The sequence below is a fragment of the Magallana gigas genome, chromosome 5 (assembly GCF_963853765.1).
Source record: "Magallana gigas chromosome 5, xbMagGiga1.1, whole genome shotgun sequence".
Lineage (NCBI taxonomy): Eukaryota > Metazoa > Mollusca > Bivalvia > Ostreida > Ostreidae > Magallana > Magallana gigas.
The window spans coordinates 39,603,862-39,623,441 of record NC_088857.1 but is presented as its reverse complement, the minus strand read 5'-3'; the positions used below and the strand labels follow the sequence as shown (position 1 = coordinate 39,623,441).

The following is a 19,580-nucleotide window of genomic DNA, read 5'->3' as shown; positions in this document are numbered from 1 at the left end:
TTAAAACACCTACTATTACGCGCATGGTCAATTTCCATTGGTTCTACATGCCTTGTTTCTACTGAGGTAAGATTATCTGCTCTATCCTTTAATAAGGGAAGAGTAGTATCAAAATTTGAAAGAGTTCGTCTGTTGTCATTACTTTGTACAATTTCTGTCATATTTGACCCTCTTATCGCTAGCCTCTGTCTCAGATTTTGTTCTCGCATTGCTATTTGAATTGCGGATTCTAAATCTTTAGGGTTTTCTCGCAAAATTTTCATTCTGAGGTAGTCGAATGTCAACCCGTCACAAAAGATATCTACTAACTGTTGTTGTATCAAAGGGTCTTTTAGTCTGTCATTACTGTAGGCGTCTTCCGCGATTTGCAATAGTCTCTCGGCGAACAACTGAACACTTTCATTTGAATGTTGTCGAGTCTTACGCATTCCTGCTAACGCGTGTTGGGGGTCTGTTATTTCTGCAAATCTATTTTTAAGGGATTCCTTAAGATCGTTCCAAGATGGGATTTCTTCAGACGCATCTGTTTCATCTAAATACCTTTTAATATAATCCCCAACTGAACCCTTACTCGTTATGTATGCAAGCATGGGGATCTCATGACCTTGTTTCCCAGACATAACACTGTACTTTTCAACTTCCTTTATCCACTGTTTAAATTTTTGAGCATCTCCCTCAAAAGGAGTTATCACAGAAGATAGGGGCACTGAGAGTGCGGCTGTTATAGCTTTAACTTGACCAATAAAAAAATCTTTTTCATCATCCTGATCTGGGACTCGGTGTCGAGTTTCACGAGTTTCATACGGCCTAGCATCATGATATGTTTCAAAAGTATTTTGTTTAATCTGCTCTTTTTCTGGGGATTTTTGACCTGTTTCTTGCCCTTTATTTTCATTGTTCTGACCCAACCCCGCGAATTGTTTTTCTAATTGCTCCATTTGATTTTTAAATTCTTTTTTATCAAACCCATCACCTGTCGCCATATTGGTTGCTTAGACAAAGTTGTTTACTTCGAGATAGCTATAAGAGACATATAGAAATGGTTCTTACCTTACTCTGTATTGAACTTCGCTCAATCCTGGTCACGGCACCAAGAAAGTTCATGTAAGCCTTCTGTCTTACAGGATCCTATTGAGGGTCAGCTCAAGCTTATGGATGACAAGTCCAGTATTTCTTTCTTTAGCGGTTTTATTAAGCGTGATCGTATAGTTAAGATTACAACAATCTAAAGCAGCCCAAATCAGGAGTCTGCACAATCTCATTTCATATGGGTATATATAAGCTTTTACTTATGATGGACAGTTTTGACTAGTTCGGCCCATATACGACGATCATGAGTGAACATTTAGTGTTTAAAATTAAGATTAATATTTTATTTCTAAATAAAGTAACAAAACCGTCAAAACTGCCAATCAAAGAGTCTGGATGCAGGATGTGGGTCTCCGAGTCCTGGGTCTCGGAGCCCCCCCACCTAGTATGAGGCATCACTTACTCACAATACGTTCATTCATACACGGCATAAAAGGTTACAAAGGTTAATATATAGAATACACAATACATGACTCAATATAGAATACTAGAGCATTCGTTGCAGACACATAATCGCCAAATAGGTCACATGTTGTTAAACTCTCAATTTGGATATCATTCTGCCCGTATTATGACCTGGTTTCATAACATCATTTAGGAATACTACGCATTGCTACAAGAGTCACAGAGTTCATTCTGTCAATTATTATTAACACCATTCAGTGCGCAGCATCTAGGTACACATAAATATCATAGTGACCATTATGTAATACTAGCAATTCAAGGTCATAGCATGGCTATCTGTTTACACATCTCGTTTATCATAAAGTTTTGTTGTTAGGTTACCACGAATGTCCCTTTCCAGTAAAGTATCTAAATATGAAACAGGTGACGCTGACTCTGTGGTATATTTTATTTCAAGTTCACTGGGATACATCGAGTCGACGTTAGTATGGAAATAACAACTTTTATAACTATAACAACTCCGTTATTGCTTTTATTTTTTCACGTACAAGTTTTTAATTAATTCTGCTTCGTATGAATACAAAAAAGGTCTGTAAACAGTGGGGTGCAACTGGTACCGATGGGAACTCAAACAGATTGTTGGAAGACCTGATTTCCAAAAACTACATGTATATTCAAATGTTGTCTATCAGAAACTCAAGCATCTTTTTAATATCCACTTCTGAGTTTTTGTGTGCACAACCCGAATGGTCTAACCAAATAGTTTTGTAAATGACTGATGTAAAGGTGACAATGACCAAAGACAAAAATAATTTCATGCGTAACAAAATTATTGTTTATTGGGTAAAGTTTCAATAACGGGTTAAGAAATTTTTTTTTTACATCATGTCCAAGTAATATTAAGTGTTTTGGGAAAAGAATTTTCATCCTCATATGTTTGTTATTAACAACAAACTAAACACTTGGTCATTGATAATACTGTTTACATAAAAAAACCGATGAATTATTTGAACACAAACTGTGTTGTTATTATAAAAATACAATGCATAATTATATAGTATACAATGCACTCAGTTACATGTATCTGTCATTTTAAAGAAGTTAAAAAACTATATTTTACATTAAGATGATCGCATAAGTGCGAATCCCATCACAGTTAAAATATTTACAATATTTGTTTGACATATAAAAAGGGATTTTGTTCAATGCTCTTGAACACCATGACCAGAATATCAATGTAAAATTATTGCATAAATTTAGGTTAAATGATAGAAGGGAACAATTTCAATTTAGGGTTTTTTTTTTTAAGAAATCAGAAAGAAATGTCATCTATTATGACGTGAACTGATTTGCTTGGGTCTTTTGTAAAGTACCGAGTGTATAGCTCGGGTTGATAATATCTTGCAAAGAGGAATAATTTTGTTTCAAACATTTTTATACTTATTTGACGTTATAAATCATGCTGGTTTATAAACTCTAGGTTCTAACTACTACACCCGCTACAATCATATTAAGGATAGTTTGTACGTTTTTACCGCAAACATATTCTTAAAGTAGATTAGATTTTCTCTTTATTTTTTGAGCGTCTTAAATCATAAATCATACAGTAATATGCACTGTGGTTTGCGCAAACATAATATGAATATTTGCTTAAAATACCGAATTTCAATTTTAAAAGAGTATTAATTTGGGATGAAAACAAAATACTAGTATACATTTTCATAATATTGTGAATAAACGTAGAAGATGATTATTGCGAGGAGATACATGTAGTAGCCAAATAATCTAAAAGTCACACTTCCCTCCTCAATAGTTTTTAATGGTTAATCTCTTTATGAAGAAAATTTGAATTTCATTTGTCTATAGCAGTATATATGAAGCCAAGTTTTTGCTATGTACCAGTCCTGCAAATAAGGCTTGTGCTATATATTGGTATACTGTTAGAAAATGAGACCTCTAATTCACTTGCATCATGTAGATATAAAAAATATAGTAACCTCAATTAAAATACTTCTTTTTCTTATTTTCGTTTATTGTTCAAAAGAGATTTTAATATAATTTTCACTTAGTCACGCAATGTTGTCTGACTTTGATTTTGACTCTGATTTCTTTTGTCAGCCTCTCTCTCTCTCTCTTGTGATCACACGTACTCGTGTTTACATTTTAGACTTAAATTAGTTACTATGTCCTGCTTGCTTGATTTTCTTTCAGCATCTGTTTTGGCATTGTTTTCTTTTATAAGAGCTGGAGGCACAGTGTAATTCCGAGAAGATGTTCTAACAGGATAACCACTCACCATTGAGTGTTCAATACAGTCATGAGGTGCATTACCTTCTCTACAATCGCCGCTCTCTGAAAATAAATGTTTTAATTAGCACGAATTCAAAACATTTGGAAATATTAAGAGTTGAACTATTCATAGATTATAATTATTTATAATACCTTGAATTCCTTTGCATCTTTGTAGCCTTAAAACAAAATAATACTGAATAAATTGTTTTTATTCAGTGTTTCAAAAACACAAGTCAATTGCATACATTACATTAACTCACAGGACTCGATGGTATTTCAGAAACATCCCGATCAAAATGGCAAGAATGGTTAAATTACAACCACTTAAAAGAGCTGTTCGGATTGTTTTTCTCCCAGACTTTTCAAAGTCTGTGTTCGTTTTTGACTCTGTTTTGTTATCTACAATAAAAGTAAAATCATTACGTTGATATCAAATATATCAGATAACTTATTTACCTGATGTAAATTATCTACACCGTTGCTTTGAAATTTTAAAGAAACGCGATTGTTTTTATCTGCATTCGGAAACGATATTATCTTATCGTCTGATAAGTCTACGATGTAATATTAATGTCGAATAATATCTGTCATTTAAAACTGACTTTGGGCTCATAATTGTTCGTTTTAATGACAAAATGTCTTGGTTGATTAACATTAAGTCAACAAATATCAGCCTAATATGGACGATTTTAATTATGTTAACACCGATTATTAAATATGAAATTATGTGTTTGATATTAAAAACAATATTTCAATCAATGCACCTTTTAAACACCTAACTTCTGCTACTGTGTATATATACAAAGTATGTTTGATTGTTCTGTTTACATCATTTGCAATAAAAATCAACAATACTTTTGTCTTCCTTCTAACCCCCCCCCTTTTTTTAAAAAGAAAAAAAAAACCCACCAAGATTCTTTCTTCAACCGATAATGGCGTGATGTTTTAATTTTTGTCAACATTTTTCTACATGTTTTTTCAAATATGATTTAGAACTTGTTAAGCGCTTTTCATTCCATTCCACTCCTGGACATTACCATCGGCATACGTCTATGCCATATCATTGAAAACCTTGAATATCTTGTTATAATATCAAATTGATTATTAAAAAATCTTGTTATAATATCAAATTGATTATTAAAAAAAGATGAGAAAAATAATTTTTAAAACAATAATAAAGTTTACCAGCAATATATCTAATTGTACAACCAGTCTCTGGTTCACATGATTCAGTTATATTGCAGTCACATTTCAGTCGACATCCGTGACCGAAATACCCATCAGGGCATGGGAAAGAGCAATTATGTCCAAATGATCCTATGCAAGCTGAAAAATGTTAAAGGAAAAATTAAATATTGATGTCTTAATGAATGTAACCTGTAACATCATAGAAACTTAAAAAACAAAATGTGATGTCGAAAATAATCTTTTAATACAGTTTTGTAATTATTAAACTATAATTGGCGTATTTTTATTTGGTAGATAGTTTAAAAACATAAAAAAGAAGAAAAAAATCCTGTTCCATTTCATATCTAACCATACCGAGTTCGCCCTCCAGAATCGCACCATGAATGGGTTTATGTAATTTTTTAAGCGAATAACACTTACTTTTACATGTAGACTTTCCTAGCAATATATTAGTTCAATGTAATTACAAAACAGTCTTAGTTAAATTTATAAATATTTAACTTCCCCTTTATATATGTAAAAATTCGATATTCACTTATGTTCTTCGTTGCAGATTGAAGTTCTGCAATTTCGTATTTATCAAATATTCTGCTTTATACAAGTTTTAATTTTACTATTCCTTATTTATCAAATCTTCTGCTTTACATAATTTTTGATTAATTAGTCATAAAGCCCTAGGTTTTTTAATATCTGCAGAACAGGGACTGCTATTTTATTGGTCAATGAATAGATTACCGCTAATGTTTATTGTATCTCAGTATTAATCATAGCAAGCACTTTACAAAAGAATTTTTGACTGCTTAAAAGAATTTTATTTTGCAATGCAAAATTTTAAATTTTCACGAGTTTTCAAGTGGTGAAGCATTAGATGCAATGAAGATAGAGACATGGCCTGGTTAGTTTATTCAAATTAATCACACCATGCGCAAATGTATGTAGAGGCGCTGCAATTTATCTGTAAGATAATAAGCTGACATTCACTATTGAAATAGCATTACTACATACGCAAGTAAATGATACTCACGTAAACATGTCCCAGATTTTAAATCTTTATAAAAATCACTGCAACACATACTGTCATTATTTGAGCTGAAAATAAAAAAATAGCGGATCCTGATAGGTTTTTTTTTTTGTTTTTTTTTTGCTGTCTTGAGCTCTTAAGCAAAACTCTACCGTCCCAAAATCTTTGATGGATATGTTGATAATGGATACAGGATGAATCTCTGCCATTCATTCAAACTTCAATTCAACAGAATGGTTACTATAAGATGACGTTATGGAATAGTTATGCCATTCAGTTACCTTTACATAGTTGCCTTTTAGTTAACATTTTTAGTTGACTGAGCTTATGCAGCAAACATATATAAACCTTTTGACTCGATGGTAAGAACCTTTGAAAAAAAATTGCTAAAATGAATAGAGTTTTAAAATGTAGAGTTTCTAAAAAAAAAAAATTAAAATTATTATACATGGTTAAGTTAAAAATGTTGGTTGCAATTTTCAGCTTACGAGTTATCGCATTTTTAATGTGTATTATCAGGAAGAAGAGAATGCTATATTTGGTCACGTAATATCGGTGTCAACATTTGACCAAAGAAATTAAACGAGGGAATTCTAACGACTGTCTCTGCTAAAAAAGACGCGTTGATACACTTTCTTTCGTGACGTTGCATGGGTTACTCTTTTAATATCGATTCTGTTCCTTCAGACCATTTCTTTAATACATGTAATCCACCACCTCCCCTTACTTCCACCTTTCAATGTTATGAACAAAGTCACGATGTTGGCTTAGAGCAACATATATCATCAGGTACAACCAGGTGTTTAATTTTTTTTTTCGAAATTTAACCTGTCACACTAAAATTATTGAAATCATTTACTAACACAGGTATTTTGCAAAAAACAGTGTAGACAATGTGTAGACATGGAACTTTATTAGGTCACCTGAGTCACTCAGGTGACCTATTGCAATTGGTCTTCGTCCGTCGTCGTGCGTCGTGCGTCTGTGCGTCGTGCGTTAACAATTTTACATTTTTGACTTCTTCTTGAAAACTACCAGGCCAATCGTTACCGTTTTTGGTGTAAAGCATCTCTATGGTAAGAAGAATATAAATTGTGAAATTCATGGCTCTACCACCCCTGAGGTGCCACGGGCGGGGCCAAATATGCAAAAAAAGCCAAATTTTCAAAAATCTTCTTCTCTACTCCCACGCATGTGAGGAAAAAACTAAATGCATGGTTATGTTGTCCATGAAGCCCTCTACCAAAATTGTGAAATTTATGGCCCCTGGGTCCGGGGTTCTGGCTCTAGGGTGGGGCCAATGTGGCCATATAATAAAAATGTATTTAATCTTAGAAAATCTTCTTCTTTACTACCATATACATTTGTCAAAAACTAAATGCATGATTATGATGTCCATGAAGTCCTCAACCTAAATTGTGAAATTCATGACCCCTGGGTCAGGGGTTCAGGCTCTAGGGTTGGGCCAATATGGCCATATAGTAAAAATGTATTAAATCTTAGAAAATCTTCTTCTCTATTATCATATATATTTGTCAACAACTAAATGCATGATTATGATGTCCATGAAGCCCTCAACCTAAATTGTGAAGTTCATGACCCCTTGGTCAGGGGTTCAGGCTCTAGGGTTGGGCCAATATGGCCAAATAGTAAAAATGTATTAAATCTTAGAAAATCTTCTTCTCTACCCCCATATATATTTGTTAAAAACTAAATGCATGATTATGATGTCCATGAAGCCCTCTACCAAAATTGTGAAATTCATGACCCCTGGGTCAGGGGTTCAGGCTCTAGGGTGAGGCCAATATGGCCAAATAGTAAAAATGTATTAAATCTTAGAAAATCTTCTTCTCTACTCCCATATATATTTGTTAAAAATTAAATGCATTGTTATGATGTCCATGAGGTCCTCTACCAAAATTGTGAAATTCATGACCCCTGGGTCAGGGGTTCAGGCTCTAGGGTGGGGCCAATATGGCCATATAGTAAAAAAAAATTAAATCTTAAAAAATCTTCTTCTCTACTCCCACACATGTGAGCAAAAAACTGAATACATGGTTATGTTGTCTATGAGGGCCTCTACTAAAATTGTGAAATTCATGACCCCTTTGTTAGGTGTTCAGGCTCTAGGGTTGGGCCAATATGGCCATATAGTAAAAATGTTTTAAATCTTAAAAAATCTTCTCTACTCCTACACATGTGGGCAAAAAAATGAATACATGGTTATGATATCCACAATCTCCTTGACCTAAATTGTGAAATTCATGGCCCCTGAGTAAGGGGTTCAAAACATGAAGGGGGTGGGGTGGGGTGGGGGCGCAATATGGCAATATAGTGTTAATGCAGATAATGTTTAAACATTTTCTTCTCTATTCTCACACATCTGTATAAAAAAACTGACTAATAATTATGTTTACTAGGAAGTCCTCTACTGAAATTTTAATTTTCATGTCCCCTCAAGGATGGGTTTTGACTCTAGGGCAGGGCCAAAATGGATGTATAGATGTTAATGCATATAACGTTAAAAAATTATTTTCTTTACTCCCACACACCTGAAAGGAAAACTGAATTCATGATTTTGTTGACCAGATCTTTTAGTTTTTCACCAAAATAATAGGTTTCACAGTTCTTTTTGAAACGTGGTCGTCATTACAAATTTATAATTTTTCTATGAAAAATGAAACCTAATTAATTAGATGCATATATGAGACTCCATGACAAGTTTGTGTATGGGATATATGCTACTCAGGTGACCGTTAAGGCCAATTGGCCTCTTGTTCTTAAAATATTTTTTTCTCATATTTGGCATTTAATATGAGTCAGATTAGTACAATATGTCTTCTTTTGTTTATTTATTATGTGTCGAAGGATGGTGGTGATGGCCGTACGTCACACAAACTACATAAGTTATAGCCCCTTGACAGGAAATAGGGAGCAAGGCCACCCTTTTAATTATAAACTATGTAAATGACTTAAACAATTTAGAAAATGTAAACTCACCTTGAATCACACTGGCCACCTTTTGAAATACACGGAGAAAAAAGATGACAGAAGATTACGATAATAAAACAACCATGCATTTTACCAAGCTTCAATGTATGTACAAATTATTAGACGATTCTCATAAGACTCAGATTACAATAATATTGGACTACTCATCCAGTACTTATTTATATGAAAATTAACAATAGACTTTGAACAAGTACATGTATAAATACGTTAATCATATCCAATTGTATATAACCAAAAACTTAACTTATTGATATATCCATGGAAATGCTAATGTACTTGTAAAAAAGTTCCAATCTATTTATTAAGTTTATAACTATCACTAAATTTCATAACAGAGATACTCTGAGATTTGTGTACTACAATGATGATTAGTGTAATAATTCACATGTTAAAACAGTGTTTTCTTTGTCGAAATTATGCGAGAACAAACATTTGTATAATGTAAAAAAAATGTTTACTCTATCGATTCTGATTATGGTGTCATCGTGATTAATTTTTAATATCTTGTTTCAAGTGAAATTTAACATTCATTTTTTAAACTTTTTACTTTTTTTTCATTATCTAACACTTTCGAACACCCTCGAGCCTATATAATTAAATGGACTATTAAGAGCAAGTTGTTTTGGAAGTAAATTCTAAGCACGTAATCAACATTTTGAATTTCCAATATCACTTAAAGTTTTCGCATGATGATACCGAAATATATACAAAATTTAGTCAATTAAACATCAAATATAATTAAACGATAATGAGATCAAATACAAGTGGGGCTTTTGTGATTGAAGAGAAAGCGCATATGAACGCACGTACGTCCATGTCATGATTTTTAAAAACTCAAAGGTCGAAAGGAAGTTAAAGGGTGTTTCGCACCGTTATTAAAAGATCATTTGATATGACCATATCCAGAAAATACAGTTAATAAAAGTTTTTTAGATGTCATGTGCAGAAACAACGTACATTGATAATTTTGTTTTAATCTTGCTTTATCTATAGATATATCCATATTAGTTTTAACATAACATAGCTGATCTTTAGAGCTTATATTTAAAAAAGATAGCATAATTTGATTCAATGTTCTAGTTGTAGATGACAAACAGAAACAAGTCAAGCCATGCCGGAAGGTAAAGAGAACATTAGTTTGACTTAGTTGTGTATGTGTAAGGGGTGAGTAAAAAGTGTGATTACGAGTACTACACCTCCCAAATGCTTAAAGGTATTGAAGGCATTCTTCCCATCATAGAAATACCTCCAGAAATCTATATTTTGTATTTAACATTGATTTGAATATAATTCAAGAAATAAATTGCAATACAAATTATAATACTCAACAAATGTAATAGAACCTTAGGAAAAAAACCCAAGTACTTTACCATTCTATGAGGGTTCTGTGTAATCAACATATTTAATTTTACTCTCTTAGCTATTAGTAGATAATATATGTGGGAAGATGGAATTTCCTAGGTGACATATAGAGAACTTCCGTATATTGTTACCATAATTGTCTTATCTTTATGTCAACACTGTGATCTCTGAGTCCATATTTGTGGGCTGTAATGGTTACAGGTATATATAAACAATCAGATGATAATAGAAAGACCGTTAATAACTATATCATCTTTCAATTATGAGGATACTTTTGTTCATTTCAGCGTGTTTGATCTCAACCTGTTATACTTGTAAGTCACCTTATACTTTGAATGAAATTTCTATTGAAATGCTTTCTAATATACGTTTATTTAAATCCATTGATAAAAAATCCATGTACATGTTACATTAGTAGGAAATTCTTTTTATAAATTTCACTGTTGTAGATACTTGCCGAGACAATTATGACGACTGCAAATCATTAGGAAAAGTGACTTGTGGAAACCCAACAGTTTTTACCTGGGTTTTCCACAATTGTGCGTTGACGTGTGATTTTTGTAGTGAGTTTACTCAGTTTTATTTATGAATACGTATGTTTGATAGTCTTAATTTTTTCAAGCTCAAGTGAGCATTTTTAATCAAAATTTGTTCGTCGTCCATCGTCATTGTTGGCGTTAATTGTAATTTTTTTACAATTTCTTTACCGTATTTGGCACAAAGCATCCATAGGTGAAGAGGTCTCATGTTTCTTTTGAAAGGCTCACGTACATTGTAAGTTTGCAATGTTAGATTTTCAGGGGAGCCAATGATACTATCGATTAAAAAGTAATAGAAGTATACTTATTGAAAACCTCACAGGTGCCAAGCAAAAAGAAAATGTATGAAACATTTTACAATTTTCAAAATATTTTTACTGTTGTCTGTGCACTCAGTAACATATACAATACGAAAATAAATACTCTTGAAATTGTATATTGAAATGGATTCCAATCTATACAGATTTTTCTAGGATGCTACTCTCATTTTTGTTTTGTAAATACCTCTCTTAGTGTTATGTATTTTATTTATGTAGTGATGTATTTTTGTATGCTTTAAGCGAGATTAAGTTACACGAAATAATATACCCTATTCTTATGCAAAGAGTTATTACATTTTTTCAAATTAAGCTACTTGCGTAAATGTGGTAAACTGAATTTGTCAGGCTACATTGAAGAAAGAGAGAGTATGAGAAAAACGCTTACAAACCTTTGTAATGACTTGGTAGAATGTTTTTATGTAAAAAGGTTTTTTGTTCACTTCTTGCAAGTTGTAGTTTATTTAATTTTAATGGCAATTATTAACATTAAACTGAACTTTAGAATGACATGTAAACAGGTGCATGCGTGATCATGATTTTGTTTGATTCGTTTTGCATTTTAAAAAATGTCATTATAAATGCATTCGATGCCGAATGCAATAAAATATTTTCGTATCATTTTTTTGCAACGAAAAGGTTACACGTATATGAAAAAAAATCCACGATGTTGCGTTCAAAAGAAATTGTAAAGCATATGAAGAAAATATTAAGCGCCGTTAACATCATTTGATTTTTAGAAAATTTGTTAATTACAGAGTATTATACTGAAGACAGAATGACTTACCCAACAGTTGCACCAACGACAACAACAAAAGGTAGAAAAAGCGTGCCTTCATATTGTTCATGTGTCTGTTTGGTTTTATTTTTTTTAATACCAACAAGAAAATATGTCTGTAGTTTTACGCATTGGTGCTTGTTTAAGACTTTACACCGCACGTAAATAGCAACTGTCACACAGGTACTAGTTTATAAACCTTTTGATTTCGTTACACCCAATTGCACCCCTGTAACTCGTGGCCGATATGTAGTATTCCTCTCGTGGTCTTTGCATTTTATGCATTTATTTCTTATTTTAAGTGCATATTCTGTTTGTATATTATATATTGACCTGTATATTTAATATAAGTACATGTATTCTCTCATGATTGAAAAAAAATGCGTAAAATTTGGTTATATCTTCGCGTTCGAGTAACACGTCATACTTCCACACAGGTGAGCTTTACAGCGATGTTAAGAGGTCTGCAGCTTATATAGGGGTTGTAGGGATAGCGGTGATCAAATAGAAATATTTCGGACAGTGCCTATTTATGAGCGGTGTCCAGCTTTAAGTCGAAAAAAGTCAAAGTTACGACAATATTTATACTACACATCTCAAACAGGAAAAGAAAATTCATTAACGTTTTTTATAGACCATTACTCATTACTCAATGTACTGTGATGTCGTTTTTTAAGCTAAACAATAACAGTTACTGCAAAAAGTACCATGATAGGAATCCAGTATGTATTACAGTTTATCTTTAAAAGCATATTTTTTCTTGAAACTAATATTTCGATTGTATATTTCCTAAATTCTGCAGCTCCATGCACGGACGTCTACGATCGCTGTAGTGTGTATATATCGGCCTGTGGTCAGTCCGGGTTTATGAGAGATTACTGCAAGAAAACATGTGGCGAATGTGACCCTCCTATCCCTACAGGTAATCGTAAACAATACGAACAAATTCTTGAATTATAACGATCTTGAACCAGAGTTTAGTATGTGTCAAGCAATTGTAAAATATATATTACAATTGCGTAATTTCTACATGAACTTACGTTACGTAGGGAAGTAAACTGTACTTTAGACAAAAACGAATATCCAATGTTTTTTCCATTTTTTTCAGAGATCGGAAAGTCAATGGTTTTAGGCTGAACGACAGTACTAAACATGTTTAACATGCATATGGTAGATGCGTGCATTGTATATGTATGTTATTATTAAATCATTGAGCATTTAACTCGGTTTTTCTGCATAACTTATTAGTGAACTGAACAATAATATATTACTGAAGACTAGATGAATTATCTTTAATTGTTGTGCTATTCCCTGACATTTTACAAAGTTTAATTATACTTTTATAAAGATTTATTGATTGTGTACGTAAAAGCTAGATAGCTATAGGCGACTTTCATGATGAGTTCATATCAATTGTCCGTAAAATATAGTTATATGATAACGCTTTTGTTAATTTCATCAGTTAAAACAATTAAGCTTTGTATATCACCCTTTAATCTATTTATGTTTGTAATTATCTTTGTATATATAACAAAATTTAATATAATAAACCATGTACGCATGACTATGTCATTTGTTATTGCAATTATAATAAGCACCTATATTATTTCTTTATTATTTTAATATAAGGCTAAGGATAAAAAAAAGTATATTTCTTATTTTGGGCCCATTTCTCCAAAGTAAAAAAACCCAGAGAAATGTTTTTAATTTTTGTCTCATATCGATTCTAAATGTTTTTTAATGATAGGTATGTTTTGGTATTTAATCAAATAAACAATAAAATTGATGGAAACGAGAACATGATCATATTGTGATATTTTATCTATATGCACGTTAGTATTTTATGTAAAATCCATATTTTGTACAGTAACTATTTGTATTTTAACCAATTCAACTTGAGTTTATAACATATGAACAATGAATAAAAAAAAATACCAATAAAACATAGTATTTAAGTGTTGTATGTTTAAAAACATCGATCGATTACTAGATAGATACATATGTGTAGATAGATATATACACGTAGATATTGAATCAATCAAATATTACTGTAGTACGTCAAATATTAAAATTTGCTACATGTAATGTTAGCATGTAAAACGTACATGGAATATATAATGCTTCTTTTACACATTCTAAAGAGACTCAAACATAAAAGTAATGACTATAAACTCATATAGTAAAATATTGGCCTTCTTATTGTATTGGTACTACTTTTAAATTTCTTTAAATCAGTTCTGAATCAGGTTATATCCATTTTGACGAACACCTGAAAAAAGAAAAATAGTTTTGTCAAGAACAACAAAAACAAAACAAAAATTGCCAAATACATATGTAATTGTATGGCCAAGTAAATGAGTAATTTATTGCGTTGGCAATAGCTGTATTATGTAATGCTCCAGCCACACATTCACGGATTAAATGCCGGATTAGCTACGGAAGCGATCCGGCATCATTCGTGGCGATATGTATTGACCCGTGGCTTTTCCGTCTGTTATCGTATCCAAACGTAGCAATACTTATATAGCTGCGACAATTTTTGAACATTTTCAAAATTCCACTACGGATGACACCACCGTAGTACTTCCTTATTAAAACTTACTAAACCGTTTTAGAACTTAGAAGTCCGTTTTAACTCCGTATAAATCCGCAGTAGTTCGTATGTATCAATCTGTCACGGATTGTTTCGATTTGATACGGAGAGCTACGTGATTATACGGTTCTAGTACGTATTTACTACGGATAAGGAGAGTTTGCTAAGATCTTTTTACGGTGTGACACGGGCCAATAACGTTTTATTACGAATAACAAAGGAATCTTAACATTTATTAAGTTTTTATACGTTTTATAGCGACACTGTACGGAGTACGAAGGTACAAGGCAAAATTCTAGGATAATAAAGCGTTGCCATGCTTTTCATTAATGACAGTCATTCAGCTGACATTTATAAACCCTATAAAAACCCTGTGTCTGACCATCAGGCACAAAATTTCTATCAAACATGAATAATCAACAACTGATGCTTGCTTTGAAATTGCTAGAACTAGACATTTCACAAAATGCCAGGGCAATGATTCAGGCCATCCAAGACCAGAGACGTGTTCGAAGGCAGCGGAGATGGTGGACGAGAGATTGGCTTCTCCGAAGACCTATTCATGGCCAGTATGAAGCCTTAATGTCCGAGATGTATGCAGAAGATCCATCTGCATATAGAAATTTTGTACGAGTGGACCCTCTTATGTTTCAAGAACTGTTACACATGGTTATTCCAAAGATTTACAAGCGCAACACTTGGAACAGGAAATCTATTGACCCTGGTTTGAGACTAGCAGTTACGGGGGACAGCTACCACACACTGATGTATGGTTTCAGAGTTGCCCACAATACAATCTGTGGTATAGTAAGAGAGGTATGCGAGGCAATAGTGTCTGTTTATTCTGAAGACGTTCTCTTGACACCTACGGAACCTGAACAGTGGAAAGCTATAACAGAAAGTTTGAGGCTAAGTGGCAGTTCCCCCACACACTAGGTGCTCTCGACGGAAAACATGTACCCATTAGGTGTCCAAAAATGGAGGATCGTTGTATTATAACTATAAAGGTTACCACTCTATTGTACTGATGGCTCTAGTTGATGCTGACTACAAGTTCCGATGAGTTAATATTGGCCCTCAAGGTGGATTTTCGGACGCCTAGATTGCGTTATACAAGTTTCATCCACCGCCTGGTTTTTACCTTTTGCAATTACTCGTTTACAAGATCTTTTTTGGGGTGGCATCTTTATTCGATAAAGTTTGGAAAAGAACTAAACTGGTGCACGGATTACCAACGGACTGTGTAATCGTGATTGTCCGAGAAGCCCCGTAGTGAATCGTGGCGTCCCGTAAAAGACCGGTTTTATCCATATTAATCCTTACCTACACCGTAGCAAACTGTATTCATCCGTAGCGCAGTCGACTTGGCACTTGACACTCCGTATTAAGTCGTATTTTTTTTCGTATTAAAACCGTATTGTACCGAAGCAAACCGTTCCAAACAGGCACTAAATTTATCTTTTTTTCTACACTATCCTTGTAAGTACGTAACAACCCGTATCAACTCCGTAGTGCATCCGTACTAACTCTGTATCAATTAACGATAATTAGATTTTCCGGTGTCGACCGTGGAAAATATTCCGTAGTAGAACCGTGGAGTTGATCCGTGAACGTGTGACTGGGGCATAAAGATTAAGCAGGACTGCAATTACATGGCTCTCGCACATTTTACAAATTGGCCTTCAGGAGTTTTGTTTTTTTATATTATACAATATTTATATCGTTTATCCTGCAAATACATGTACGTAGAATCAAAATACCATTCTTTTCCTGTTTCATCATTCTGCAAATATCTTCTTTACGGTCTTCTACAGTGTTCCATTTCTCTTATTATTTACTCGACCGGTATTCGATAATTTTTCATAATTTTTTTCTTGTTTGAGTTGTTATCATATCAAGGCGCAAAAAGTACATATTTTTGTGTTTTGTATGTATACATGTTTATGTGCGTTTAAAACATATAATTGAAAGGGTAAGTGTAAAAAAAATGCTTTTGCAAAATTTAAAATGTAATGTTTATAAGTTTAAAGAAATAATATGATTTCATGTTATTTCAAAAACTTTTATCACTTTGAACAATTTAGAAGAAGAGACCTTTATGTGATCGATCATTGAAACTAATAAAAGATCAAATACATTGCATTCTCATTCTTGATGTTTTCCTTACCTTCACATATCCCTTTTATGTTCGCAAACCCTTTACAACACTCAAGTGTTTTAGATTGGCTACAAATTGAAAAGGCACGAGCGAGTGTAAACATCAGTATTGTAAACAAAACTTTATAAGATTTGGGAAGAAAAAGCACATATCATTGCCTACCTATTAAAACATGAATTGATTCCATAAACTCTTGATAAGGCGTTGTAAACATACTCCATGTGAACATAGTTTTTGAGAGGCTCTAATTTTGAAATTTAAAAACAAAATGATGGGTTAAAATGGTGAACTTTTACGGATTTTACTGAACAAATAAATAATGGTTCAATACGATTCAATCTGAAAATTTCTATATAATATAATTTTCACTTACCGTTGATTTTACTGGAACAGCCAATTACAGCATCACACCATTGAGTGCTAGCGCAAGAACATTTGTGACGACACCCATGACCAAAGTAGCCATTAGGACATATAGAGGAACAGTTTGGTCCATATGAACCCATGCAAGCTGCAAATACAGCAAAATGTCATAAAACAAGCGACGGAAATATGCCGACTTTCAAATTACAAATTAAGTATTATCTGTAGTCTTGGTATTACCTAATTTTTCTGACTGAGGACGTTTATGATTTGATGTGTTGATAGCCTATGATCAAAATAATCATTGATGGGCAATAGCTGAGATACGGTTAATGTTAAATGACGCTGACAATAGATAAATAAAAAAACCATATCCGTCAAATAAAGATTAAATACTTTTGTATTATCTTGTATCATTTTATATGGGATTATCTGAATCTGAGTAAAATAATATGACACGAGCATGTCAACTTTTGTGACAGTTTTTGTGAATAATAAAAATGTCTAAACAAAAGATTGAATTATTCAATTTTTTTTAGAATACATTATCAAAGGTCCGACGATACTTACGTAAGCATGAACCAAAGTAGTCGTAATAATCTGTGCAACAGGAACTTTCATTGGTCTTACTGAAAACAGTCGAGGTATTGATATTGAGGGAATATTACACTTAGTTACTGTCGTGTCTTTTATAAGACTAATGAAATAACCTAAAAGCATTCTATCAATTGTTGAATGATAGAAGAGGAGTTAAATAAATAAAGATGTTTCTTTTCTATGATATCTGCAGTATAAACTGTATATTTCGTGGTACATATTGGAGATCTTTCTATTATAAGAATCATACAATGTACACTATTTTTGCCTCTTTTGTTTAATTTTGATGATATTTAATGACCTATGTATAATATAATATAATATATGTATAATTTAAATTTTGCCTCTATAGTTTGATATGATATTTTTTTACCAATGTTATTATATACAATTTCAAAATAACCGTTTTACTGTTTCAAACTTTTTAAAAAATTTTTTCAAAGATATCATTAAAACTGCATTCATCTAATTACATATATCGATGAATTTTCCGTCACACTTAACGTGATATAAAAAATTATCAAGATGAATTATACGGGTCTAATTTAACGCGTTTCTGTATTTATACAATGCGGAAGTCTACATTAATTTCCTTTCAGTTTTGCTTTTTACATAGACATAACCACTTTCAATTTTACATTTACAAATCTATATATTATTACTAATAAAGTGTTTTTATTTTTTTTTATTTTTTACATGTTAATCTAAACAGCAAATGTAATGTTGAAAAACATTTGTCATTCAAATTTTGTCCATATTTCAAAAGAATTGGTATTTTGCTTTCTTTAAGTTTTACATACAGGTCTAGTCTTCTTAGATGCTTTTCATTAACAAATGAATGTCTGCATATCGTAGATATTTTTGTCATCAATAATTCATTTGTTTACAGAAACAAAATAAATCAAACAGCAGAGAATCGTATTTAAGTTTTCTTACCTGTTTTTGCAAGTGCCACAACTTGATGAACATAATGCAAATAGACTACTGAAAATAAAGACATCAAAATACATGTTTAATCTGGACACATTTGTTATTGTATATTACATTTATTTCCTTGAATCCTTTTGAATTGCAACACATACATCTATATACTTCAATATTGCTAGCAAACACGGAACAATTTGTCAGTTAAGTAATACTTCAAAATTTCCGAAAAGCTTGCCTGACTTAACAAAAGTTTTTCATACGAAGCATGTGTCGGTAACTAGGCTCTCTTGTAGGAAATAATTTTTAATTTTTGCTGCTGTTCATAAATGAGTAAACGGAAGGCACAGATTTTAGAAGCAATTTTAGTTTATTTTCTTATCCAGTGCATATACATATCACTTATTACTAATTAATTTATTTCAGTAATTCAAATTATTAAGGAATGTTCAATTGTACGCTTGAAAGCGGAAGAGAAATAGGTCAGATTTTAAATTGTATTTGTTATATTAATCCGATGCAAAATCAAATTCCTTTTTCAAATTTTATAATTTTAAACTATAACAAAGTAATAGGAAAGACCATTTGTTTACAAATAAAGCTGCATATTTACACAGTGTATGTTTCAAAGTATTCGCATGATCCCAATTTGGACTCGGTTACTGATCGGTGGATAGAAATATGGCGCGAAGTCCTGCTTAACCTTTCACCCAAAGAGCATCGATGCTTTGAATGACCTCAACCATGGATTCATGGGAAAGAGGTCAAATCAATTTTCTTGTTTTGTAACAACAATATATATTTTGATACTTAATGCCACCATATGGTCAATATCCAAATGTACCAAATTTAGCCATATATTTCGAGTATATACATGTATTATAAATGCAGATTGGTACAATCATTATGGATTCAGTTAAATTAAAAAAAAATAACCATGTG

General features: G+C 32.3%; 2 protein-coding genes and 1 long non-coding RNA gene across 3 annotated transcripts; 1 reads left to right on the top strand and 2 right to left on the bottom strand.

The window, feature by feature from the left end:
• The first annotated feature begins 1,881 nt into the window (after positions 1-1,881).
• Positions 1,882-13,693, top strand: LOC105347732 (zinc metalloproteinase nas-15). Its single transcript, XM_011456913.4, has 6 exons — positions 1,882-1,975; positions 10,657-10,683; positions 10,819-10,932; positions 11,984-12,043; positions 12,806-12,925; positions 13,112-13,693. The coding sequence occupies exons 1-6, from the start codon at positions 1,909-1,911 to the stop codon at positions 13,138-13,140; spliced, it is 417 nt and encodes a 138-aa protein (XP_011455215.3). The 5' UTR covers positions 1,882-1,908; the 3' UTR covers positions 13,141-13,693.
• LOC109621131 (uncharacterized) lies at positions 2,206-6,059 on the bottom strand. The gene is made up of 5 exons (XM_066085159.1): positions 5,999-6,059; positions 4,972-5,112; positions 4,047-4,185; positions 3,937-3,962; positions 2,206-3,846 (listed from the first exon to the last, which is right to left on the bottom strand). Exons 1-5 carry the CDS (start codon positions 6,045-6,047, stop codon positions 3,635-3,637), a joined length of 567 nt encoding a protein of 188 aa, XP_065941231.1. The 5' UTR covers positions 6,048-6,059; the 3' UTR covers positions 2,206-3,634.
• A 282-nt stretch (positions 13,694-13,975) lies between the features above and the next one.
• Positions 13,976-18,811, bottom strand: LOC105347734 (uncharacterized). Its single transcript, XR_010714120.1, has 5 exons — positions 18,651-18,811; positions 17,688-17,746; positions 17,128-17,265; positions 16,917-16,998; positions 13,976-16,822 (listed from the first exon to the last, which is right to left on the bottom strand). It is a non-coding gene; the product is annotated as an uncharacterized lncRNA (long non-coding RNA).
• Positions 18,812-19,580: the final 769 nt, after the last annotated feature.